This window comes from Balaenoptera borealis, assembly GCF_965194805.1.
Source record: "Balaenoptera borealis genome assembly, chromosome: 11".
In the NCBI taxonomy this organism is placed as follows: domain Eukaryota; kingdom Metazoa; phylum Chordata; class Mammalia; order Artiodactyla; family Balaenopteridae; genus Balaenoptera; species Balaenoptera borealis.
In genome coordinates, this window is record NC_138868.1 from 325631 (window position 1) to 350308 (window position 24678).

Sequence of the window (24678 nt, forward strand, 5' to 3'; positions counted from 1 at the left end):
CCGACCCCTCAGGTGAGAGCCGAGAGCGCCTTTGGGTCCGGAGCCGCAGGCCTCTCTGTCTCGTCCCGTGTCGGGGGGAAACTGAGGCCGGGGATGGAGCAGAAAGACAGTGAGGTCCCAGTGATGCCCCAATTGTCAGATCTGGTCCCCTGGGGACCCATCCCACAACCCCTGGCCCTGCTGAGGGTCTCGCGGTCACCGGGACAGGAGGGACCCCAAGCCCTGCCTAGGGACCCACTCTGGGAGTTTCCATGATAGGGACCTAGGAGGGGAGAGGCCCTACCCTCAGAAGGGATAGCAGGTGGAGGGGACCCAGAGAGGTGATGAGCCCGGCCAGGAGCTGGTGTTAGTCTGGGCCGTGGAGAGAGAAAGGCCACCACATTTCCAACTTCGGGGGCTCACAGAGTGGCAGGGCAGGATGGGATCAGGGCCATGAACAGTGTGGACGGGTCCAGGCCAGTGAGTAGATGAGAAGAGATAGTGTCTCAGTGGGAACCTCAGCCTCCAACCCAGGCCCTGCTCCTTGGACCCCAAGACCTTTGCCTAATCTGGACCCATACTCTGGGCCTAGTCATGGGCAGGACCTCAGGTCAGCTGTTCTCAAGCACAGATGGAAGAGGGTGGCCCACTGGCGTCCCAGGCCACAGCCTGGCCAGCCCGTCCCTCTCCCAGAGCCCGAGGCTGGCAGCCCTGGGGTAGGCAGGGGCAGCATCTTCCTAGGGGGCCTGGTGCTGGGGTCCTCCTTTGAGGCTCAGGGCCTTTCACCAGCTGGAGAAAGGCAGGCAGTAGAGGAACTTTTGGAAAGAAATCCTGGCCAGAAATTCCATGAGGCTCTTCGTGAGGCTCCCCTGCATGGCCTTCACCTCCTTGGGTCCTTGGTGTGTGGTCACTTTCCAGACGAGGGCACGTGGAGCCCGGGCAGCTTGTCCCAAGGCCCAACACTCCCTCCCACCCTCTCTGTCAAAGGCTAGCTGACCACCCCCGCCCCGGGGAGGGTGAATCTTGACCATCCACAGGGGGTGATAGACAAGAACAGTGGCCAGAAGCTGCATCTGCCACATTCACTGATTTTGGGGGGGATATTCTTGAGCCCCTGTTCTGCACACTGGACATGGCAGGTGAGTGTCCTGCCCACACAGAGCTCACGCTGTCTCAGGCAAGGCACTCACTCAACTGAACTGAGGGCTGTAGAAGGGGGTCGGTCTTATCAGGTAGTAAGCCCAAGAAGGTCGGGAGGGAGCACAGGGGTGGGGGTCGGCGAGGCCCTGATCCAAGGTGGAGGGAAGAAGCCAAGATTTCCGTACAGACTTCTGGCTCTACCCTCAGAGATGATTCCAGGGTCTGGGACCAGGCACAGGCATCTGTGTCGTTAAGGAGCAATGCCAGGTGAGCCTGGTGCAGGTGGACCACCTCCTGTGGGCCTGGGGGTAACGCCCAAGAGGGACAGGGTGCCTGGGAGGCCAGCCCGCAGGGGATGGTCCAGAGCAACAGGCCGGGGACCCCTTTTGGAGAGGGTGGAGTTGGGGATGGAGGGAAGTGGGGATTTGAATGAAGACCAAGCATTTGCATTGGATGGATCCAGAGGGACCCTAGCGTCGGTCACCCATATGGCTGTCTTCCCAGTCAGCCGGGCCAGGTGCCCCATCAGGATGGTTGAAAGGACCTAAGGGCCAGGCCCCAGGCTGACAGCCCCACACCTCTGCACCTGCTCGCTTCTGGGCCCTGTGACCTTGGCCCAGCCTGTCCCAGGTCCCTCGAGCATGGTGACCTGGCCAGGAGGCCAACCTGACTGTCTCTCTCGCAGGTGCTGCCTGGGGCCACATGCTGCCCTCTTGCCCAGATGTTTGACCCACGGTGGGGAAAAAGCAGCTGCCTCCAGGTGAGGGGGTCTCAGTGGGCACAGGGGTGGGGGGGGAGTGCCTGAGACCCTGGTCCTGAGCCCCACAGGGTCAGAGACCATCAGGTGGAGAAGGACACACAGCACAAGCCCTGAGGCAGAGGCTGCTGCTGATTACAGCAGCAAATGGGCGAACGGGACCTCGAGGCAGCCCCGCTCCCTCGCCTACATGGGGCCTCAGAGGGTAGGCCGGAGCTGGCACCCCGCATGGACCCTGAAGCATGGGCAGAAACACAGGGAGGGCGGCCTGCCCAGGCCGGGGGTGTGAGCCCAGGCTGAGGGAGGAGACGGCAAGGCCCCCCGGGCAGGCTGGGGCTTCACCATTACAGCCTTCTCCAGGCCAGAGGTGGGCTCCGGGGGCTTGTTGTGTGCTTGCATACATCAAGGGCTGCACAGGGTCTCGGCTGGGCTGTGGATCAGAGGAAGAGCAGAGGCTGATCAGCTTTGCCCTCTGCCTACACCCAGCAGGTTGGATGTGAATGGACCAGGCCTGGGACAGAGCCCAGGGGCCTTGGCCAAGCAGAGCCAGTGTCCGAGTGCGGGAGCTGAGCTGGCAGAGCCGGCACAACCCCCGTCCCCGGAGCAAGGCCCCGGGCAGCCGAGGGGGCAGCCGCAGCGAGCGGCTGGTGGAGGAGCACCTGTCACCTGCCCGACTGGTGAGTGCCGGGGGGCTGGGCTTGGCCCGCTGGGGCCCCTGTGCCTGCTCTACCCTTGGGTCGACCCCAGGTGCTTGGTGACACAGACGTCCGTCCCCCAGGCATTCAGGCCGCAGAAGGGCCCGAGCCAGGCCCATCCACAGCTTTGCTGAGCCCCTACCGTGCGCTGGGCTCCAGGGACCCCTCCGTGAACCAGAGAGAAGGCCCCTCTTTCCTGTGGGGAACAGGGTGACAGCCCATCCAAGCGCGTGGCGCACAGACTTAGGGAACCGCGAGCAGAGGAGGGCGCAGGCGTCCGCAGGGCGGGGCATCCTGGGGTCCCACTGACCTCATCTGGCGCAGTTGTTGAAGCCTTTCTCCCAAACCTGGGGTGCGGTGGCAGCCGCTCCCCCACTCCCACCCTGGGGCCCAGCAGGTTCTGCAGAGCCGTCTCGACTGCAGGTTCCTGCCCAGTGACCCCAGAGAGCAGCCCTGCACCTCCTGGTGACTGGACCCCTTCCCTTGCTGGCCATGCCCCTCGCCCGTCATTGGCCACGCTAAGGGCCAGGCACTCCCCAGCACCCCTCCAGCCCGCACAAACACTTGCACCCAGGTGAGAGACCCTTGGAGACCCTGGGGTGACGCACCCACCAACACTCAGCAGAAGGAAGCCTGGCTGCCTGAGGTCCCCACGCACTTTCCTGACCAACTCGGAGAAGGGTCCACGAGGTCTGGTCACTGCAGGTGGACAGGACACTCCCGCCGGCCACCTCCCCACACCCCCCAGCAGCCCCTGTGTGTCCGCCCTCCAGCCGGGCCTGCAGCGCCCACAGCACCCAGGGTCCTGGTCCAGCGTGGACCCGTCAGGTCAGGCCGCCAGCCCCCGCTGCTGCACGGGCTGGGTGCTGGGTGCACGCCTTGATCAGAGCCACTCCGTCCACCCTGGGACCTCCCCCTCCCCCACCCAGCTCCTGGCGGGGGAGAGAGCCTGCCTGTGTGAGCGCGGCCCAAGCACCCCAGGACCACCCTTGCTTCCTAACGTATTTGAGTCCAGTGCCCACCGTGCCAAAGCATGGCTGCTGAAGCATTTCCCTTGGTCGCTGGAACCGGGGGTCTCAGGCCTCTGTCCTCCCAGACCGTCCTGCGTGTCGCCAGCATGTGGCAACTGCTTTCTCCCTGAGGCTGAGTCTTACTGAGTCATCCTAACTCCCAGCCCTTCTTCGTTTTTTCTTTTACTGGTTTGAGCTGAGAAGCCATTTTATTTTCCAAGCCACGAGTTCCAGGACTCCTGGGCTCTCTCCACCAGCTCTGAACTCTGCCTTCTGTAAAACCTCATCAAATGCAGTGAACTGTGGCCAGCTCACTCTGCCCACAATTGCCTGGCACCTCTCCACCCCCGTCACAGGTTCATTGTGTGCGTCTTCTGCCATCCAGGTTACTACAGGAGACCCTTTTACCAAAAATTCCATTGTCACATAACCTGGGTCTCCATCTTTCCAGTTTCAGTAACACTCACGTCAACCCCCCCCCACCAGTCCCCATCCAGTGTCACATCGTTTCATCATTTTTGTTATGGTAGCTATTGGAGCTGCACCTCAGTCCCAAGTTTTGTATGAGTCAGCTATTGCTATAGTGATGCTGCGTAACAAACAACCACCAAACTCATCAGCTTACGGTGCAAGTGTACCGTCCGTGGGTTTGAAGGAGGCTGGGGCTCGGCCGTGCTGAGCAGAGCTGGGCTTCAGGCCCGAGCTGCACTGGGTCTGTTCCATGGGTCTCGTTAGGACACCAGCACACCTCAGGGCACGCCCTTCTCTGGCAACGGCCCCACCAGCCACACAGGATCACAATCTCCACTCCTGTCACATCACACTGATCGTCCAGCTGGAGCCAATCGTAGCCGCAGTCAACATGGGTGAGGCAGGGAAATGCCTGCCACCTGCTCCAGCCTTGCAGCCAAAAGCAGGAGTTTCACTAGGGGGCGGGGCGGGATGTGTGTAACTACTGTCCAGCTCTCAGGGCTGACTCCCCACCGACCCCTGCAGCAGGCCCTGGCCCAGGTGGATGACCTCCGACTGGTGAGCGTGCTGGAGCTGTGTGTCAACACCCACGAGAACAGCCTGGGGAACTTTGGTGAGAGCCCTTCCCCGTGCACACCCGCCACCATCACGGCCAGGCCGTGCTTGAAGGCTCGGCCTGCTCGGGCCCTGCCCACCAGGCTCTGGTCTTTGGACCACTGCACCCACAGACCTGCCCTGCACCTTGCTCTCCAGGGACTGAGAACCCTCTCCCGGGGCCCTGAGAGCATGGGACACTGGCTGGGGGGGCCGTGCTCTGGAGCCCAGTGTGTGGTCTGGGCGTGCCCGCAGTTCCCCGTGGGAGGCGGCCTGTGGGCGAGACCCGCGCCAGCCAGGCTCCCCTCCCCGCAGAGTCCCGTGGTCCCGTGGCCTTCTGTGTGCCTCTGCCCCCACGGGGTGCCTCCTGCACCCTCCCCTGCTGGCCTGTGTCATTCGAGCCGGGCCTCAGACATCAGCATGTGGCCCCAAGGCTGCCCCTGGGCCTCAGAGCAGCCGTCGGGCAGCAGGGGCCGAGGGGCGCTGACGCCTCTGAAGGTGCAAAGGGCGGCAGGGCCTGCGCTGACCTCTCTTCCTGCGGCCCCACAGGGCTGCACCTGCCCAACCTCAGCCAGCTGAAGCTGAACGGCAGCTGCCTGGGCTCCCTGAGGTGAGTGTCCACCCCCCGCGGTGGTCACAGGGGAGGGCGTGCTGCCAGCCTGGGTGGGGTCCTGGGCCTCCCACTATCTCCGGCTCCCGGCCCTAACGCCCACCCCTGGTCACGTCGCCCACCCCTGGTCAGCGGGAGGCCCCGCTGAGGGTGACGCCAGCCACCCGGAGCCTGCAGTCAGGGTCGGGCTGGCCACGCCAGGCTTTGTGGCTGACGAGGTCTCCAGGGACCTCCCTGTGGTGCCCGGAAGGCGCCCACTGACCTTCGGCAGAGGACCCCCAACCCGCGAGCCTGGGCGGCTCATCACCAACCAGCCTCTGGATTTGGGGCGTCCCCACACCCCTCACCACAGCCCAGGGCTGTGTCCCCGTGCTGGTGGGGCCGTAGCTGGGGGCTGAGCCGGCCCCCATCAGCCCAGCGAGACGAGCAGAGGAGCACGGCCGCTGCTGACCAGCCGGACCTCAGGCCCCACGTGAAACACAGCAGCATCTTAATAGCTTAAAGGACAAAATGCAAAACTCAGGACAGATTAAGGTTTTTTCTTACTTCGTCGGGCTGGAAAGAACAAAGCTGAAGTAATATCAGAGTTTATTGGGTGTTTGAACAAAATGGGTGTCAGGAAAACCCTGCTGGGATTTTTTTTTTGGTTTTTTTTTTCCTTATAAATTTATTTATTTATTTAATTTTGGCTGTGTTGGGTCTTCGTTGCTGCGTGCGGGCTTTCTCTAGTTGTGGTGAGTGGGGGCTACATTTCATTGCGGTGCGTGGGCTTCTCATTGCGGTGGCTTCTCGTGTTTCGGAGCACGGGCTCTAGGCGCATGGGCCTCAGTAGTTGTGGCACGCGGACTCAGCAGCTGTGGCTCGCAGGCTCTAGAGCGCAGGCTCAGTAGTTGTGGCGCACGGGCTTAGTTGCTCCGCGGCATGTGGGATTCTCCCGGACCAGGGCTCGAACCCACGTCCCCTGCATTGGCAGGCGGATTCCTAACCACTGCCCCACAAGGGAAGCCCAACCCTGCTGGTTTTATGCGGCCAGACAGCCGTCCTGGGGCAGCGGGAGGCCAGTCCCAATTCTAGAAAGTTCTCCTGATGTTTTAAATGGGCTGTAAGTATCCAGTCATTTCCAGGGAAGATGATAAAGGTATTCATTAAGCAGCCTTGCACGATTTTTCCTATTTGTACTGCTGTTTGTCAAATAAACATCAAAAAGAATTTGAAAAACACCTGAAATCCTAGAAGTGGAAGCAAAGAAGATCAGAGGCCGCGTGGCCCCTGTGGGCAGGGACAAGCAGGCGGATGCCAGCTTCCATGGCTCCTGCGTGGCTCCTGGGCCTGCAAGGAAGGGTCTGGAAAGCGGGCTCTCGGAATTGCCTTTAGTACTGATACATGGTTCAGCAATATTCTGACAGAAACGTCAATACTTTAAGTTAACAAAGACAAAGAAAATCATATTTACTCCTTCATTATTAAGGCTTACAAATTAGCTCAAAGAACAATAAAATATATAGAAAACGTATGAAATAAAGGATGGAAACTACAAAGAGAAGTGGAAGGTATAAAATTAAATATTTGTTACTATTTGTAACAAAACAAAATATTTGATTTCAAAAACAAAATCAATTCCAAGAAAAAAATCATGATTTATATAAAACATGTGTTCTGTTCCTTGAAAACGACAGTGAAAAATGTAAGGAATTTTTAAGTTGTCTGTTAGCGAATCCTGAAACTTGGCCGAATGTTGTTTGCAAATCTCAACGGAGTGATAGTAAACAAATATTTGTAAAAGGAAACTAATTCAATATGACAGTGCAATGAAGTAGTATTACAGCTTAGCTGATGACAGAGATAATCAAGCCATTAAAACCTCAGGCAGTGTTATGAGGACTGGAAAGTAATTTTCATGTGATGGCTGTCACTTCATCCGAAGCTGAGAGAGAATTCAGCCCCTGAAAGTGTCACTGACGTGAGGACAGATGGGGCTGGTTTCCAGGCCAGCCAGCATCCGACAAGAGCATCCTTCACCAGGACCACTGTGTGGGGAAACCACAGTAACAATCTCTGAAACTCAACAACTAACTTGGAGATCATTAAAATGATTGAAGGGACAGTTCTCGCTACAACTTAATCGTGTGTGTGTCCCCTGAAGACTCTCCACCCTTCCTCCTCCCGTGAACTCAGACCATGGTGGCTTTCACTTAAGCAGAAACCCCTCATTTTGATTTGTTCCAGTCCATCAGTTCTGGCTGGTGTTGTGGGTGTTTTTTAGGTTTGTCTGCACCCCGAGGTCTTGGAGATATTCTACTTTTTCTTCTATTCACTTACGGTCTCACTTTTCACTTTCGGGTCTTTAATCCTACTTATCTGCGAGGTTGCTTCCACTCCTGATATGAGATGGGGACCCAGTTCTGTTTAGCACCACCTGGTGAGTCGGTTTTCCCAGCATCGTCTACCCCAGACCCACGCAGACACGCTGGCGGAGTGAGGAGCTCTCCATTGTCACAGTCTTTATTGGCGCGGCTTTGTGTTAATCTGTAACATGTTACCCTCATCTTAGTTTTCCTTTTTCCAAACTGACCTAGCTATTCCTAAACGCTTATTCTTGCATTTGAGTTTTACGATCAGTTTGCTGGGTTTCACACACCCTAATCTTTCAGGATTTTGTTTTGTTTTGTTTTGGAATTTTAAAAAGTCACATGCTCATTTGGGTTAATTTTTACGTTATATACATCCATGAATATGGTATAGCTCTCCATTCATGTGTGCTTTAATGTTTTTAATAGAGTCTTTAAACTTCTTCTGTAAAGTTCATAGGTTAGAACGCTTTCAGCTGCAAGTTACAGAAACCTGCATCCAACCGGCCTGAGCAGTGAGAAATTGTTTATCCCTTAAGTGCCTAAGGACCACGGGCCAAACCCTGTTCTAAGCACAGAGGATATGTCAGGGAACAGAACAGGTGAGAATCCCTATCTCTGAGGGCACACAAGGAGCCCGGTGGTGGCTCACTCAGCCGGTGGCCCCTCAGGATGTGGCCCCCATCCCCATGCCTGGGGCTGCTGCAGCCACGTTGGTGGGCTGAGGGAGTGTGGTAGCTAGTCTTCTAGGGTTGCTGAACAAAGCACCACGAACCAGGTGTCTTGAACAGCAGAAACTGACTCCCTCAGGTCTGGAGGCCATGAGTCAAGATCAAGGTGTACCTCCTTCTGAGGCAGAGGGAGAACCCAGCTCACTCCTCACTCCTGGGGGTTTGCTGGCCACCTTTGACATTCCTTGGCTTGTAGACTCATCACCCCAATCTCTGCCTTCAGCTCACGTGGCCTTCTTCTCCCTGTGTCTGGATCCAAATTTCCCCTTTTTGTAAGGACACCAGTCATATTGGATTAGGGCCCACCTCATCTCCACCAATTACATCTTCAGAGACCCTGTTTCCATGTCAGGTCACATTCTGAGGTCCTGGAGGTTAGGACTACAACATATGAATTTGGGGGTGGGGGGAGGATGCAATTCATCCCATAACAGGAAATGTGCCCTCCTGTGTCCATCAGTAAGAACAAGAAGGTTCCCAGCATTCTTCTGTGTTTCTTTGGCCAGAACTGTATCATGTATACACTCTCTTACACCAACCACTAGCAAGGGATTGGAATTATGATTGGAGTGGGCTAACCAGGACCCCCACCTGTGCACCCCTCTGCCACTTGGGACAGGGCAGGACACCAGCCTCCTCTGAAGGCAGGGCTCCCTGAAACCAGAACTGAATTAATTCCCACATACTTATAGTATTTTTATAATCATGGATGAGGTCCTGATTCTGCTGTATTCTGTTTGTTGCAAATTTAGAGAAACACTATGCTGATTTAGAATAGATTTTTTAAATTTTTATTTTATTAACTTTTATTGGAGTATAGTTGCTTTACAATATTGTGTTAGTTTCTACTGTACAGCAAAGTGAATCAGCTATATGTATACATATATGCCCTCTTTTTTGGATTTCCTAGAATAGATTTTTTAAATCAATAAAACAATTGATTTTTATAAATGGGTCTATTGCCTCTGGCAATAGTGTACCTTTGTTTTGTATTTAACATTATTGCCAAACTCTCCTATTAATTCAAATTATTTGTTAATTCAGATGGGTTTCTGTATTGATGGTGATGTTATCAGCAAGTTACGAGTGCTATCTTTCACTCAAATCCTCCTGCTCCTTTTTCTTGTCTTATTGCTTTGGCCAGGCTCTACTAGCCAGTACGATGTTAGACAGCGGCAATGACAGTAGCAGGCATCCTTGGTTTGTTCCCGATCTTAACGGGTATGTGTCTGGGTTCCTCTGCATCTATTGACATGATCATAAAATGATATTTCTCCTTTAGTCTATTTATGCACTGGATTCCACTGACAGATTTTGTGATGGTAATTCATCCTTACATTCCTGCAGTAACACTACTTGATGAGTTATTTTTAAATCGCTGTAACGTTAAAATAATATTTGCTTTGCAATTTTCACATCAGTCTTCATGAGTGATAGTGCTTTAATTCCCCAGTTTGTACTTCTCTGGTCCTGGAATCAACGACTGACTCAGACGGGGCCCTCCCTTTTATTGTTCTCTTCAACTGCTTAATTTTTTGAAACTTCCTGTACAAGAAATTATTGTGGAAGATAGAGATTGTCTATTCCATGATAGATTTTACTTTTAAAGCTGATCCAGATCCAGGGACTTGGCATGGGTGGGGGGAGGGGTGTTAATCACTGTTTAATTTCTTTAGTGGTTATTAGTCTAGTTTTCTTTCTTTTGGCACCAGCTTTGTCTAGTTTTCATGAATGTTGGTATATAGTTTGTTCATAATGGTTTTTGTTGTTTTAAATTGCTGCTATAGCCATAATTATTCCTCTTTTTAAGTTCCATACATTTATTTGCATTGTCCCTCTGTTCATCCTTGATCAGTCCTGCCAGAGGATTGTCTATTAAGTTTTTAAAGAATCAGCACTGGGCTCTGTTAATCTTCTCTATGGTTTTTCTAGTTATTACTGGTTCTATTCTAATCTTGATTACATCTTTCCTTCGTGTTCTCTTGTTATTTGCTGTTGTTCTTTTTCCAGCTCCTTGAGCTGAATGCTTAGCTTAATTATTCTACTCCTTCCAGTTTTTTGATAAATATATTTAAAGATCTAACTTTCTAGGGCTTCTCTGGTGGTGCAGTGGTTAAGAATCCACCTGCCAATGCAGGGGACACGGGTTCGAGCCCTGGTCCAGGAAGATCCCACATGGCGCGGAGCAACTAAGCCCGTGCACCACAACTACTAAGCCTGCACTCTAGAGCCCGCGAGCCACAACTACTGAGCCCACATGCTGCAACTACTGAAGCTCGTGCGCCTAAAACCCGTGCTCCACAACAAGAGAAACCACCGCAATGAGAAGCCCACGCACTACAACAGAGAAGCCCCCACTCACTGCAACTAGAGAAAAGCCCGCACACAGCAACGAAGACCCAATGCAGCCAAAAATAAATAAATTAATTAATTAATTTTAAAAAATAAAATAAAAAATAAAAGAATTCTGGAGGGCAGCTAGCAGAGGCTTGGCAAGTGCAGAATTGTAATCTTTGCAGAAGTGAAGAGAAACAATAGAACCTAACAGTTGTTTAAAGAATAAAGAAAACTTGTCAGACATAAAAGAAAACTTTCATCTACAGATTGAAATAAAAAACTGAAACTGAATTGCCAACCCTGAAACATATCCTAATAAAGTTCCTGGACTTCAAGACACAGATCATATTGGGGGCAGCCAAGGAAAGAGATCAAGTCTTCCTTTAAGAAGAGAAAAAAAAGGAAGTTTTCCTCAGACTTCTCCATAGAAACACTCAAAGCCAGAAGACAGTAGAATGATGTCTACACAGCCCAGCAGAAAGACGGTATGAATCAAGAATTTCATACCCAGCCAACATTTTGGAATGAGTAAGAGATTAAGGAAAATAGTTTGATTAGCCCCTCTTGAAGGAATCATGAGACGCAAATTTCAGCCAATTAAAAGATTGGAAAATGCATTGAAGGCAATAGACGGGGGAGAAACATGGAATCTCTGTAACTAAAGGTGGAGATTACGGTAACAGCACAAAACTTAAAAAACGCAACATACAGGGCTTCCCTGGTGGCGCAGCGGTTGAGAATCTGCCTGCCAATGCAGGGGACACGGGTTCGAGCCCTGGTCTGGGAGGATCCCACATGCCGTGGAGCAACTGGGCCCGTGAGCCACAACTACTGAGCCTGCGCGTCTGGAGCCTGTGCTCCGCAACAAGAGAGGCCGCAATAGGGAGAGGCCCGCGCACCGCGATGAAGAGTGGCCCCCGCTCGCCGCAACTAGAGAAAGCCCTCGCACAGAAACAAAGACCCAACACAGCCAAAAATAAATTAATTAATTAAAAAAAATAGAATCTAGGCAATAAAATAAAGTCTAACCTTTTAAAACAAAAAACAAAAAACGCAACATACAGGTTAATCGGTGGATGAGACGTAACCGAAGGGGAATTTGTGAACCGGAAGATGGGCCCCAGCGATGCAGAAAGGTGAGGCAGGCCAGGAACACCTCAGAGGTGAGGAGGCGGCTTCACGTGGACCAGGGGAGCAGGCAGAACCCCCAAAGCAGGAGGAAGAGCAGATGCCAAGACCCGGGGTGCCACAGTGCAGGTGCGATTCAGGACCATGGGGAGACCAGAGCTGCTGGAGCCGGGGCAGGGAGGGCAGGGTGGCCAGCAAGGACCAACGTGCACCACCTCATCACCGCAGGGAAGCCCCTCACCTCAGCATCTCCAGTGAGTCAGCACTTCCAGGCAGCATTTCAGACCCTCACTCCCAATCTGAATGCCCAAGAAGCTATTAATAGTATAATTAGGAATATAGCAATACCCCCAGCATGAAAGGGAAAAGTCAGGACAAACCCACAGGACCCCAGAGGAAGCAGACAATGCCAGGAGGGAAGTAAAACGTCCAGGCACCTTCAGTGAATGTTCTGAGAGACACAGAAGAAGACATGGCTTCTTTGCACCCTCAAAACAAGAACAGAATGCCATGAAATAAGATCAGAGAGCAACGAAGGGCGCTTGGGAATTAAATGTATGAGGGCTGACAAAAAATGTTACCGGCATTGTTGGAAGACAAGAGAATCTCCCAGAAAGCAGAGGAAAGGCAAAGAGATGGAAATGGGAGAGAGAAGGGATGAGAACAAGCTCCTTCTCAGAGACCACACGTGAGAGGCTGAGCTCCAGATATGAGAGCAGAGACCGCGAGGAGAGAAAATACAAAAGGGAACATCCCAGAAGCTGATGGAAAGGATGTGCAACAGTGGGCCGGTGCCCGGACAGGAGACGAGGGTCACCCAGGCTGAGAGGACCCCGCGGGCAGAGGTGGGGCCCACTGAGGTCGGGGGCAGATGGGAGAGCCCCGGCCTGCCCACTGGCAGGGGAGCGGCCGCCAAGGGAGGGTGGCACAAACAAGTCCCAGGTGGGGGCAAGGGGATGGGCTGTGACACAGGGAAATCATCCACAAAAGAGGCCGGGGGGAAGGAAGGAGGGAGGACACCCCGGCTGACCCCGCTGGGGAGGGGACATCTCGCCCACACCCACTGCAGCGGGCAGCGGCCGTCTAGCATGAGGGCAGCTCCCGCGGCCAGGCCCGGACCCTGCAGGGGTTGGATAAGGTGCCCAAGACAGGCGGCTGCAGCCAGGAGGGAAGACAGGGGGCCAGGGGCTCTGGAGCCCCTTCCTCGGCCTGGAGGCCACCCAAGCCAGTCACAACTGTCCCTGCACCTGGAGACAGCCAGATGTGGGTGGCGGCTGGGCAGGAGGCGTGGCACAGGGCCTTCACGGCCACCGAGACATGACCCTCCGCCCCAGGACAGCACTGACCAGCCAACCCTACCCTCTGCAGGGACCTGGGCACCTCCCTGGGCCGCCTGCAGGTGCTGTGGCTGGCTCGCTGCGGCCTGGCTGACCTGGACGGCATCGGCTCCTTCCCGGCCCTGAAGGTGGGTCTGCGGTGCTCTGGGGAGTGCAGGGGGCCCAGGGGCCCTGACTGAGCCCCCTCGTGCCCCCCAGGAACTCTACCTTTCCTACAACGACGTCTCGGACCTGAGCCCGCTGTGCCTGCTTGAGCAGCTGGAGGTGCTGGACCTGGAGAGCAACTGCGTGGAGGACCCGGGGCAGCTGTGCTACCTGCAGCTGTGCCCGCGGCTGGCCTCGCTCACCCTGGAGGGCAACCCGCTATGCCTGCGGCCCGGCCCCGGCCCCGCCCACCAGGTGGGCACCGGGCGGGGAGGCGCTCTGTAGCTCCAGCCTCTCGGCCCAGGCACTGCTTTGCCCACCTGAATGCCGGCCGGGTCGCAGGGTATCCCAGGGCACACGCCTAGGGCACGCCCGCTTGTTGCTGGGGGCTTCTTCACTGGGAGCTCATTCCCATGTGGCTGGAGGCCCGGCGGCTGCCAGCTCGTCCTCCTGGGCCAGGACCGGACTCCGAAGGGCCACGCGTACACCCCAAGATGTCTGTGCACACGCCATGGGGAGCCACGCGTGTTCTGTACAGTCTCCACTTAGAGTCGTGTACACAAGCACACACACTCACATACACACACCCGTGCAGGCCCCGTTCAGAGGCAGCCCCAGCCCCTGCAGCGCTGCTCGTGAGCCGGGGGCCTGTGCACACCGCCCGCGGCTGCACACACCCCCGCACTGCCCGTGAACACCCAGAGCTCACACGCCTGCCCAGCTACTCATGGTGCCCACGCACAGCGGCCGCCCACTGGGCCGGAGCTCTGAGTTCAGGCAGCTCCGCAGGCCAGAGGGCACCCCTGGACCCTGGCAGTGAGCCCAGAGAGTGAGATCATGCGTGGGTAAGAGCCCAGGGCCCCTGCAGTCCCTGCTGTCCCAGAGTGACCCCGGCTGGCCTGGCAGCCTGGGCAGAGAGAGATGGCATCCCCGACCCCCCAGTTCCCCTGCACTGCCCCCCAGCAGGTCTGGGGACAGCGGCTACGGGGCGATGCTGGCCTGGTGGGCCCACCGGACGCAGGCCTGCCACCCCCACCGCAGGTGCCCCAGGGCTACAACTACCGGGCAGAGGTCAGGAAGCTCATCCCCCAGCTGCAGGTCTTGGATGAGTTGCCGGCCACACACACACGCCTGCCGACCTCCCGGAAGCTGGACCACGACTGGCTCATGGTGAAGGAGGCCATCAAGGAGGGCAGCGTCCTGCACAGCCTGCTCCCCGGGCTGGGTACAGACGGAAGCCGTCCAGGGGCCTCGGGCTGGGGCTGCCCCAGGAGAGGGCTCCACCCCCCCACCCCTGGCCCCGCCCACAGGTCTCTCAGAGACGGAGAGCCGCCTCGTGTCGCTTCTCAGCCTCGAACCACCACCCCACCCCACCCCACCCCCGCCTGCCCCGTCCCCAGAGCCCTGCACACCCACCCCCAGGCCAGGACACCCTCCCTGTGAGCAACCCTGGTGGGGGCCTCCCCAGCCCTCCTCAGGGGGAAAGGAGGGCCAAACCTGCCCCCTGGTGGCGCTGGGCCTCGGGCACACAGATGCTGGGTGGTGGGGGGCCCTGCTCCGTGGACAGGGTTCAGCTGGGGGGCTCCTGGGTGGCCGGCTGGCGTGGGCCGTGATGACCTCTGATTTTGACTGTTGTGCAGGTCGTCCCCACGGATCCCCCGTTTGGAGACTCAGCCCCGAGCTATGCTCACCTGAGACACAGCGCAGGGCCCCCAGGCCCTGGCCCCGCTCCCTGCTGGTCCCCGGGGGCCTCCTGCCTGAAGGCCTTCTTCCCCAGGGCCCAGCCCCAGAGGACGACGCCAGCAGCCTCACCCACGGTAGGCGACCCACCTCGGCGTGAAGCTACTCTGTAGCCCCTCAGTCCCAAACTAGGCCCAGCCGCACCCTCTTCTTCAGGTGCCGGCCGGGTCCTCTGTGGAAACCCCACCAAAGGCCTGCAGGAGCGTCGGCATCAGTGCCAGGTACAGCCTGCTCCCCCCGCGAAGGCCGTGCCCCGGCCTGACGCGCCTGCCCCGGCACCCCCCGAAGGCCGTGCCCCTGAACCAGCCCCTCCCTCCCCAGGCTGGGGCACACCCACAGAGGCTGCCGCCTCCCGGGCCGGAAGACCTGGCCACCCGGGCCTCCGCCCCAGGGCCTGACCCTGCAGACAGCCGCCGCCGCCTGGCCTCGGCCGGGCTTCCGGCCTTGAGGGAGCTGCGCCTGCGGTGGGTGCTCCATGCCCCCCACCCTGGCCCTGCCAGCCTGTGTGTCCTGACAGGGGGGGGCTTATGGCTGGGACCTGCCTTGGCTGAGTGGTCGCTGGTCCTCCGGGTAGCTGGAGGGGCTGGTCATGGGAGCCCAAGGCTGGGGGACCAGCCCAGAGTCACACTCATTTGGGATTGGCTCCAAAGGAGGGGCAGGGCTGCAGCGTCTCCCCTCCCCGCACCCCAGTCCCCTCCCCAGTAGGTGCCTGGAGTCCCGGGAGGAGGGGGCCGCCGCCCCCGGGAGCCCACAGAGGGGCCCTGAAGAAGAGCAGGACAAGGCTGGGCCCAAGACTCGCCCCAGCCCCCCGAGCCTGGCCCCAGGTACCGGCGTGACCGCGCACACCGGCTCAGACCGGCTCTGCCCCCTCCTCAGCCAGGCTCTGAGATGGGTGGGACAGGGAGGTCCTCCCTTGGGGGTGGGGTCTCACGACCGAGGGGTTCCAACCCCAAGTCCCCCTCCCCTGAGCCCATGGGGCCATGTGGCCACCGGGGCTGGGTGAGAGACAGAGAGAAGGCCCTCCAGAGAAGGGCAGTGTGAGCAGAGGCCAGAGGGGTCCTGAATGAAAGAGCAAGTGGCCCCAGGGTGGGGGCAATGAGGGGCCAGGATCAACAAGCAGGACAGCCCCACCAGAAGTCCTGAGGGGAGCATGGCACAAGGCCAGCAAAGGGAGCAAGGCCACCAGATGGGCAGGAGACCAAGGCGGGGAGGGGTACTGCCCTTCCTCTGCAGACAGGGCCTATGCTGGGCTCAGGACACAGAATTAAGCCAGGCGAGGCCCTCCCTCAGGGACACTGGCTTCAGAGTGACCATGGCTGAGAGGAGCAAATGCAGAGCCTGTGAGGCAGAGAGACCCCTCACCCAGCAGGCCCCAGGGAGGCTTCCTGGAGGAAGGGTTTGAACCGACTGGCAGGACAGCTGGGTGGGCAAACCTGGGGAGGGGGCGTTGTAAGCAGGGGCCACAGGAGTGTAGGCTGCAAGATTGGCCCAATGACCCTCCGGGGTGGCGTGGCATTGGGGGCGGGTGCACATCAAGGAAGCCAGGATGGAGCAGGGACAGGGCAGGTCAAAGCTCTGCACTTCCTGTGCCGGCTGCGGCCTGTGGGGAGGGGCTGGGGAAGGTGGGCCATGAGACAGCCAGGAGGGGTGGAAAGGTGGAGGGGGAGCTGGCAGGCAGCCAGGAGGAGTGGCTGGAGGGGTGACAGCCAGTGAGGGACAAAGGGGAGCCAGGACCTCCTACTCCACTCCGGGCCCGGGTGGGCTCTGGGTGACCACGGACACACCCACCCAGCCTGCCCTCAGGTGGGTGCCAGGGCCTCGCTCTATAGGGGAGGTTTGGGAACTGCCCCAGGGCCACCAGCCTGTGAGCATGCCCTGGGGGACAGGACCCAGTGACCCAAAGCCAGAGCCCAGATTTCCCCAGAGATGGGTCCAGCTCAAGCAAAGGTCAGAGGTCACAGGGCCGAGGGGCCACAGCTTCCCTGGGGAGCACAGGAAGTGGGGCAGTGGGGTGCTGCCTTGGGGGGGGGTGAAGGGCTAAGGGGAGGAGCCACAGTGGACACTGCAGCCCTGCTCATGGTGACTGCCCCAAGTGACTCCTTGGGGGCCCTTGTCTGACGTGCTCTTTCCTTCTTTTCCAGAGCCTTCCAGGACCTTGGGCTACAACCTGACCCCCTCTCCTCCCAAGTCCCTCATGCCATCTGACAGGGGCAGCAGCTCCTGGGGGTCCACAGATCTGCAGTTCCGGGGGCGTCGCCTCAGAGCCCTGGGTAGTCTGGGGCCTGGCCTGGGCCAGGGGCTGGCCGCAGTGACCGCTCTGAGAGCCCCAGAGGTGGCCTCAGGCCCCAGCCCTCGAGCCGAAGGCTGTCCAGGCCCAAAGCCAGCACCAGACCCAGCGGCCAGACCCCCAGCCTCCGGTGCATGCCGCACCTGAACCTCATGACCCCAGCCCAACCCCACCCCGAGTGTACACCACTACCCACTGCCAGGCTGGCCTGGGCGGTAGGCAAGGGCCCCAGGGCGATCGTGGGAGCCCCCGTGTGAACTCTGGCCTCACAGAACCCAGAGCACCTGGGCGGGTGTGTTGGGGGGTGGGAAGTGAGCCTGGTACAGGAGAGGACCCTCTTGGTAGAGGGAAGTTAGGAGTTGGGACCACCAAGGGTGGGAAGAGGGAGAGCCCAGGATAGGATGGTCCAGCTCGCCACCGCTGGCCCAGCTGCCCACCTCTTCCGTGTGGCCTGGCCTTCCCAGGAGGAGTAGGCCTGGAAGAGAGCAGACTGGGCCCAGGCTGGAGCTGGGCCCTGTCCATCCCCTGGCCAGCCCTCCAGCTGCCCCAGGGCTCTGAGCCACCCTTGGGCTGCCGTGGTCCCGAGCAGAGGCGCTTGCCCTAGGCCAACCAGGGTGCAACCACGCCTCCCATCCCTGGTGGACTTGTGGGGTTCCCCGCGCGGGGATGGGGTGGCCAGCTCCCTCCTCTTGGGGCCGGATACCCGGAAACCAAGCGAATCATTTTCGCGAATCATTTTCGACTGTCAGGTGTACAGAAATGCGGTTTACTTGGTAGGCGGCGTTGGTTCAATAAACTATGCAGCTAGCACCGCCTGCCTCCGGCGCTTTCTCCCCGCCCCGCTCCGCAGCCACAGTCGTGGAGACGCGGGAGCACAGGCGCTGGTGCCGCCGCCCTGCCCGGCCCTACACCGGCCAGCGCGAGTCCGCGGTGATGGGCGGGCAGCTGAGGAAGCGGAAGCCGAACCTGCTCTCGGCCGTGCTCTGCACCGAAAGCGCCACCATCGGACAACCGCGGTCCACGCTCTTCCGGCGCACCTGGGGGGGCGGAGCCTGAGAGGCCGCAGGGCGGGGGCGGGGGCGGGGCGGGGGCGGGGCGGGGCGGGGGCTGCCCGGACGCCCGCGCCAGCACTCACCCGGACCTTGAGTTCCTTCCTAGCCTGGCAGTCCTCGAGGCCCAGCCCTGCCTCTGCGCGGGACAATGAGGGGGTGGGGTCGGCCGGCCGCCTCCTTCTCGCTGTCCGCCCCTCCCTCCACGTCCCTCCCTGCTGCGCACTCACCGGGGATGGGGATGGGGCTGGCGGGCAGGAGCTCTGGGTGCGTCTCGGCGGCGCCCTCGGGCCGCGCTGGCACCTCTCGCTGGCGGAGGAGCTTGCTGGTGCTCAGGCGGGGCAACTGGACCCGCGTCCTGGGGGGAAGGGCGGTGAGGGGGGTCGTGAGAAACAGAGCCTGTCCGCGGGAAGGGGTGGTTCCGGAGGGGACGGGGCCAGGGGAGGTGGATGACCTGAGAGGAGTCCTGAATAGCTGGAGGGTGGTCCTGGCAAGGGCGGGCCCTGGGGAGGTGGGGGACAGTCCTAGCAGGGGATCTGGGGTCTTTGTCGAGTCTGGGCCTGGGGAGGAGGTACGGACTGAGGGAGCCGAGGTCCCCACCCCGGCCTCCGGCGCCCGGCCCGGGCCTCCTGCACCCGACCCTTGCGCGGGAGTCGAGGCAGGGGCTGCTGCTCCGCGAGGTCGGCACCGGGCCGGGCCTCTGAGAGCGGGAAATGGTCGATGGACAAGTCGGTGTTGTCGGAGAAGATCCTACACACGGGGGTCACGTAGTGCGCGGCCTGGTGCTCGCTGAGGACCTGCGGGGCCGTGGGGGACACGGTGGTCACCTCCACCCCGCAAAGCCGGCCCTTCCCACCACCCCCGCTGGGACCCGCACTGACCTCGCCTTGGGGGTTCAGGAGGAGGGTCACGCAGCCCCGGCTGGAGTGGAAGTGGACGGGCTCCTGGCCCAAGGAGGAGGGTGGCTGCCGCTTGGTGCTGCCGGGCGCCTCGCCCCACACCTGGGGACGGCGTCGGCGGCGGGTGAGGGGTGAGGGGCCGGCGGCGGGGTGGGGCCGGGGCGGGGCCGCGAGGGGCGCGGGGAGCAGGGCGCACCGTGATGTGGTGCCTTGGCTCCAGCAGCGTGCTGGGCGGGAAGCGGTACATGCACACGGGGAAGTCGCGCACCAGCTGCTGCAGCACGAAGCCACCCAGGTCGGCCGTCTCCTCCAGCGAATGGTTGAGGATGCGCACGAACCTCCGGCGGCGGCTCACCGCCACGATCTTCAGGCAGGAGCCCGCGGGGCTGGGGCGGGAGCGCGGGCAGGGGCGCTGTGCCGAGACGTTCGGGCCCCTCCCACCGTGGTCCCGCTAGGAGACCTGCTCCTGCCCCTGCGCTCGGGGCTGGCTCCCCTCCTCACCTTGGACAGCGCCCGGAATGCCGGGGGTGGGGATCCGCACAGGACTCAGCCTCCTGGCCATTGCTGCCCTGCCTGTCCGAGTGGGTTTTCCGGAGATCCAGGGAGAGGCGGCCTGTCCAGGAGGGGAACCCCAATATGGAGCGTCCACTGGGGACATCTCCTGTGAGGCCAGACCTGGCCCACAGCGCCCTGCGGTTCCACGTGGGAGAGGAGCAGCACCAGGCAAGGGTCAGATCCCAGACAGGAGAGGTGGCTGGACCCAGGCGGCTGAGGGAAGCAGAGGTGCCTGGCAGCACTTGCTGGGGGGTGGGGGGAAGTGGATTCAAGCCAGAGCACAAAGGCAGTGGCAGCAGTCCCCCAGACCACCTTAACCCCTAGGGATGTGGCTGGAAAGGCCCCAGCTGCCTCCAGCTGGGCTACTGCGATAGCCCAGAGGGTGGGGGACACCCTTTAGGACTTTGGGCAGAGGTCACAGTCCTGCGGGGCTGGGAGGGGGGAGAAACCAGGGGAGACCCGCCCCACTCCACCTGCCCACGCTGCTCGACTGTCCCCGCAGAGGCTCTGTGCCTGTGCCTCCCTCTGCTCTGCAGTGTGGCCTGGCGCCTGGAGAGGGTCCCCTGTCACTTTCTGCACGTGATAGCGTGCAGCCAGCAGGCAGCTGCTGGACTCGGAGTCGGCACCCCCGGAGCTGCTGGCGCCCACCAGGGGCAGGGAGCTCCACTCGACGCTCTTGAGACGATGCTCCCTCTGCCAGCAGTACGGCTCTGAGTTCCACTGGTCAGGCTGTGTGGCCGGTGGGAGCTCCGGGAGTGGCGGGGCCCGGGGGTGCCTGCAGGTCAAGAGCAGCTCGCTGCCCATGGCTTCTGCTCCTGGACCCCAGCCCTGCCCCCATCCAACCTCCATAAGGAGGGCAGGGCACACCAAGTTGTGGCCCCAGTCCCTGGGATCCAGCCTGGGCAAAGGGCTCATGGCTGGACAGAGATGGCCCCAGAGCCCTTTCCCTTCTAAGTGACCTGTCCAGGGACACTAAGGGGTGGAACTTGGAGTTTGGTCCATACCAACCAAGGCAAGCCCTCCCCTCCCCTCACCCCTAGCGAGTCCCCACCCAGTGCAGTTACTTTTGATCCAAGCTGGACTCGAGGTCGGTGAAGAGGTTGGGGTACCGGTGGGCGATGCTGTTCCAGTCCACATCCTCCAGCCGGAAACCCTGGCCAGGGAGCAACAAGCACATGACCTGACCCTCCCGCAGAACCGCAGAGCCAAGAACACACCTGGAGGGCCTCGCTTACCTCCCCAGCAGTGGGGGACCGATCGTTCTCAGAGAGGTCACTGGGGTCCATCAGGGTCTCTGCCGTCACCACCTGCAAAAGGGGCAGCAGGCTGGGGGAAGAACTCCCCTCTGCCCAAGGTCACTCTCCCCTCTGACCTCCCCAGTACCTGAGGCACACACTTGCTAAGTATCAGGTGGCGGGACTACAGGGCTTGTAGCTCCTCCCTGTCCCAGGCCTCGGTCCTGGTTCCAGAGGCAGCCTGAGGGGGGCAGGCCTCCCAGGCAGCCCAGGGACCCCCAGCAGAAGTGCCAGTCTCAAGGGGACATGCTAGCTGTCGGAGGGAAGACCAAGGAGGGCAGGCCTGTGGGGGCCGGGCCCAGGGGCCAGGCTCACCTCCACACTGCCCGTGGAAGACCGCAGCATGCGGCCCACCCAGGAGGAGCGGGCCAGCTGCAGGAGGCAGGACTTCTGCAAGGCCTGCAACTCGGCCTCCAGCTGCCGCAGCGTGTTTCCGGTCTGCAGTAGCTGCTCCTCCAGGTGTGCCTTCTCCTGCTCGGGGAGGGCCCAGAGGTGGGCGGGGCCTTCTGCAGACCCTGCCGGCCAAGGCCAACCCCTGCCTGGCCCCCCAATCCTCACCCTGGCTTGGGTCCCGCACCCCGCTCCCTGATCCCACCTGCCCCTCACCATCTGGGCCTGTTCCTTGTGCTCTTCCAACTCCAGAGTCAGCTTTTGGACCTGGTTTTGCAAGAACTTCCAACTGCGCGAGCTCCTGGGGGAAAGGGCAATCTCAGCAGCCCCCACCTCTGGGTCGGCAGCCAAGGAGAGAAGGAGGGGCTCCTCTTCACTGTCATTAGGGGCCTGAGGGCACAGAGTGCAACTGGGCCAGGCCAGGTCAGGCCCTGAAGACGTCTGGGCTGGAGGTGGCGTCTAGGTTGGGTTCAGCACCCACGGACGTGTTGGGGATTAGGGTCTGGGTGGCTGTACAGTATATTAACCTCTTCAGGGCTGGGGTGGGGGATCAGGGCCAGGTAAGGACTGGGGCTAGAGGCGAAGGTCAGGGCCAGGGTCAGGGCTGCAGTCTTGGCAGTGGACTTTGGAGTCAGACATAAACTCGGAGTTAGGGTCGGGACGGAGACTGGGCAGGCGGGGGACCAGTAGTATGCTGCTGACCTCTCGGCTGGAAGCCCAGCCACTTCCTGCAGGATACGGCAGTGTCGGGCCTCCCGGTGGTTCTCAATCGCCCACCGCAGGGCCTGAATCTCCAGTTCTCGCTGCCTCCACAGCAGCCGCAGGGTGCGGGGGTCCAGGGACTCCGGGGCAGACCTGAAAGGCCAGTGCTCCTGACGCTTGATCAGGCCCTGTTCTCTGGCTGGCCTGGTCCAAGCGGCTGACCTCCCCCCTCCCCTCCTTACTGCGGGCTGACGGAGGAGACCATCCTGGTGGAGCTGGGCTTGGTGTCCTGAGGGCACGCGGGAGCCCCAGGGTCGGCAGAGGCTCTGGCTGGAGGCCCCACGTGGCCGCTGACCAGTTCTCGGTCCACCAGGGATGGGAAAGCCTCTTCCTCGGCATCTTCAGCCTCCTGACAAGATTCAGGGGCCATTCTTGATGTTGTTGAGGGAGCTGAGAGGAGGGATGGTAGGGCTGCCCTGGGTCCCGTGTGTGGGCACCCCTGCAGGGCTCTCCTTACATGGCCAGCGCACATGCGTGTGTATGGCAGCCCCAAGATGGCACCGCTGGTTCACAGGGCATCACTCTCCAAGAAGGGGTGTGTGTGTGTGTGTGTATGTGTGTGTGTGTGTCTGCCCCACAGGACAGCACACTGCCAGTCATGTGGGTGTCCACACCTGCGTGTTTCTGACCAGGCCAGGGCAGCAGGTCACCCCCACTCCCGGCACCATGTCACTTGGGTGTTCACACATTCCCTGTCATCTCCCCCCTGTCACCCTTGCCCTCCAGGAGCTGCAGTTCTGCCCCCCAGCCTAGTGCAAGTGTCCCCAGAGGTGCTAGTCCTTTGCCGGTGATGTCCCTGTCCCCCTCAGACCCAGGGCCCTCCCCCCAACACTCACCTGAGGCCTGAAATCCAAGCAGGCCTGGGGAGAGAAAGGCTCTACAGTGTTGCCATGGATACCAACACCCAGAAGGGGAGGGGCCGTTTGTTACCAGGAGCCTCCAGGGAGACCCCAGACCGGGGCCCTGAGTGGACCCTGCGCCCCCTCCTTGTCCAGCCTGAAGGAGAAGCTGTGAGAGGCTGAGCTACTGCCCAGCTAACCTCCGCAGGCCCAGAGGACACAGAGTGACCAGCAGGGCCTGCCACGGTCCCCAGCTCAGCCCAACACCTCCAACCGACCCTGGGGCAGGTTCCCACCGTCCCTCCCCAGCCTGACCATGGTGATCAGTGGGTATTGGGGGCATTGCTGCCCTGTGAGTGTGTCCACAGGCCAGCAGGACGGCCTTCGTGAGAATGTGGCCCTCAGTGGGGCCTGAGCTGACTGGGGAGGAGGGAGAGGAGGCAGGTGAGAGCTCTGAGAACCTGGCGGAGGGGCTTGCTGAGCTCTAACCAGCAGTGGAGCCCCTCCTGAGTTCTTCCTACGGCCTCTGTGCCCATAGCGGCTGGTGCCCATTTACCTGACCAAGAGAGAAGCCTCCCCTTCCCCTCCCCCCATCCACCTCCACCACTCGAGCCACTGCAGGGAGGCCTGGGGACACTTATATAACGATGACAACGGTCCCCTCACCCGCGCCCCTGGACAAAAGTGAGGCCCCAGACCTGACCCATAAGACTCATGCCCTCCAGTAGATGCCCCACCCCCACCCCACCTTCATTCCTTCACCATTCATTCATTCAGACTTTCAGCTTTTGCTCTTGGTAGGGCTTGTGGCGGGAGGGAGGACCCCCCCACCCCCACCCCCACCCCGCCCATGGCCCAGTCTGATTGGGCGAGTACAGGCTCTGGATGCCCTTGCTGCTGGGCCACACAGATAGTATTGAGGCTACGAGGGGCCCTGGCTGCCGCGCTGGCTTGGGGTCTCCTGGCAGGAGAGCAGAACTGGCCTGGTGCAGGAGCGTGTCCACAGCTTGGGCAGGCATTGGGCCCCACTGAGGGCAGGAAAGGGTGGGGGGAAGGAACCTCAGACAAAGACTTCAGGGCCTTTGTCCCAGGCAACCTCTGGGCGGCCCCCTCACCCACCAGGATTGTCAGCCTGGCAGCAGCCAGAGAGGAGCAGCGGCCAACCAGCTCCACTCCCTCCCGCTAAGAGCCCCCGACCCCTGTGCGTTCCGACGCGGGCCCATCAGGCCGGGGGAGGGGCGGTTCTGGCCCCGCGGCTCCTCTGGGCGCAGGCCGGGCTCGCGGGGTCCCAGGCCGGCGCCCCCTCCCTAGGCGGGAGACTCATCAGACTGGGCGGCTTCTGCGGAAGTCAGTCGTGGAGCGCGGCCAGGCACCTGCCCCACGCGCCGCCTGCGACCGCAGTCTGAGACGCGCTTCCGTGTTGTTTTCGGGCTTGGGGCGTGCATGAACCCAGGTTCTGTCCGCCCCTCAGCTCCCCGGAGCCCCGCCCACACCTGGGCGCCGCCGGGGGCGGGGCGGGCGGGGAGCCAATGGGGAGGGCCAGGGGCGAGGCTCAGAGTAGGTGGCTAATGGGTGTCGGCA

The 24678-nt window shown here is 60.2% G+C and overlaps 2 protein-coding genes across 12 annotated transcripts; one reads left to right on the forward strand and one right to left on the reverse strand.

Moving 5' to 3' along the window:
• On the forward strand, positions 1–17546 carry LRRC56 (leucine rich repeat containing 56). Its single transcript, XM_082341742.1, has 13 exons — positions 1–12; positions 1805–1879; positions 2363–2553; positions 4578–4665; positions 5196–5256; positions 13169–13265; positions 13336–13536; positions 14323–14506; positions 14922–15098; positions 15178–15242; positions 15343–15485; positions 15712–15845; positions 17163–17546. Exons 3-13 carry the CDS (start codon positions 2377–2379, stop codon positions 17453–17455), a joined length of 1620 nt encoding a protein of 539 aa, XP_082197868.1. The 5' UTR covers positions 1–12; positions 1805–1879; positions 2363–2376; the 3' UTR covers positions 17456–17546.
• LMNTD2 (lamin tail domain containing 2) lies at positions 6336–24607 on the reverse strand. Of its 11 annotated transcripts, XM_082341727.1 has the most exons (15): positions 24217–24607; positions 23095–23118; positions 22441–22648; positions 22199–22351; positions 21713–21797; positions 21422–21577; positions 21047–21118; positions 20876–20964; positions 20285–20586; positions 19758–19869; positions 19453–19642; positions 19239–19358; positions 18958–19154; positions 18588–18715; positions 18054–18496 (listed from the first exon to the last, which is right to left on the reverse strand). In XM_082341727.1, the coding sequence occupies exons 3-15, from the start codon at positions 22626–22628 to the stop codon at positions 18105–18107; spliced, it is 2184 nt and encodes a 727-aa protein (XP_082197853.1). In that variant the 5' UTR covers positions 22629–22648; positions 23095–23118; positions 24217–24607; the 3' UTR covers positions 18054–18104. The 11 variants fall into 11 exon arrangements, with proteins under 11 accessions (XP_082197858.1, XP_082197851.1, XP_082197853.1 ...); XM_082341731.1 differs by lacking the exon at positions 24217–24607 and having other exon boundaries at positions 22441–22607; positions 23095–23835; XM_082341726.1 differs by lacking the exon at positions 24217–24607 and having other exon boundaries at positions 23095–23835.
• Positions 24608–24678: the final 71 nt, after the last annotated feature.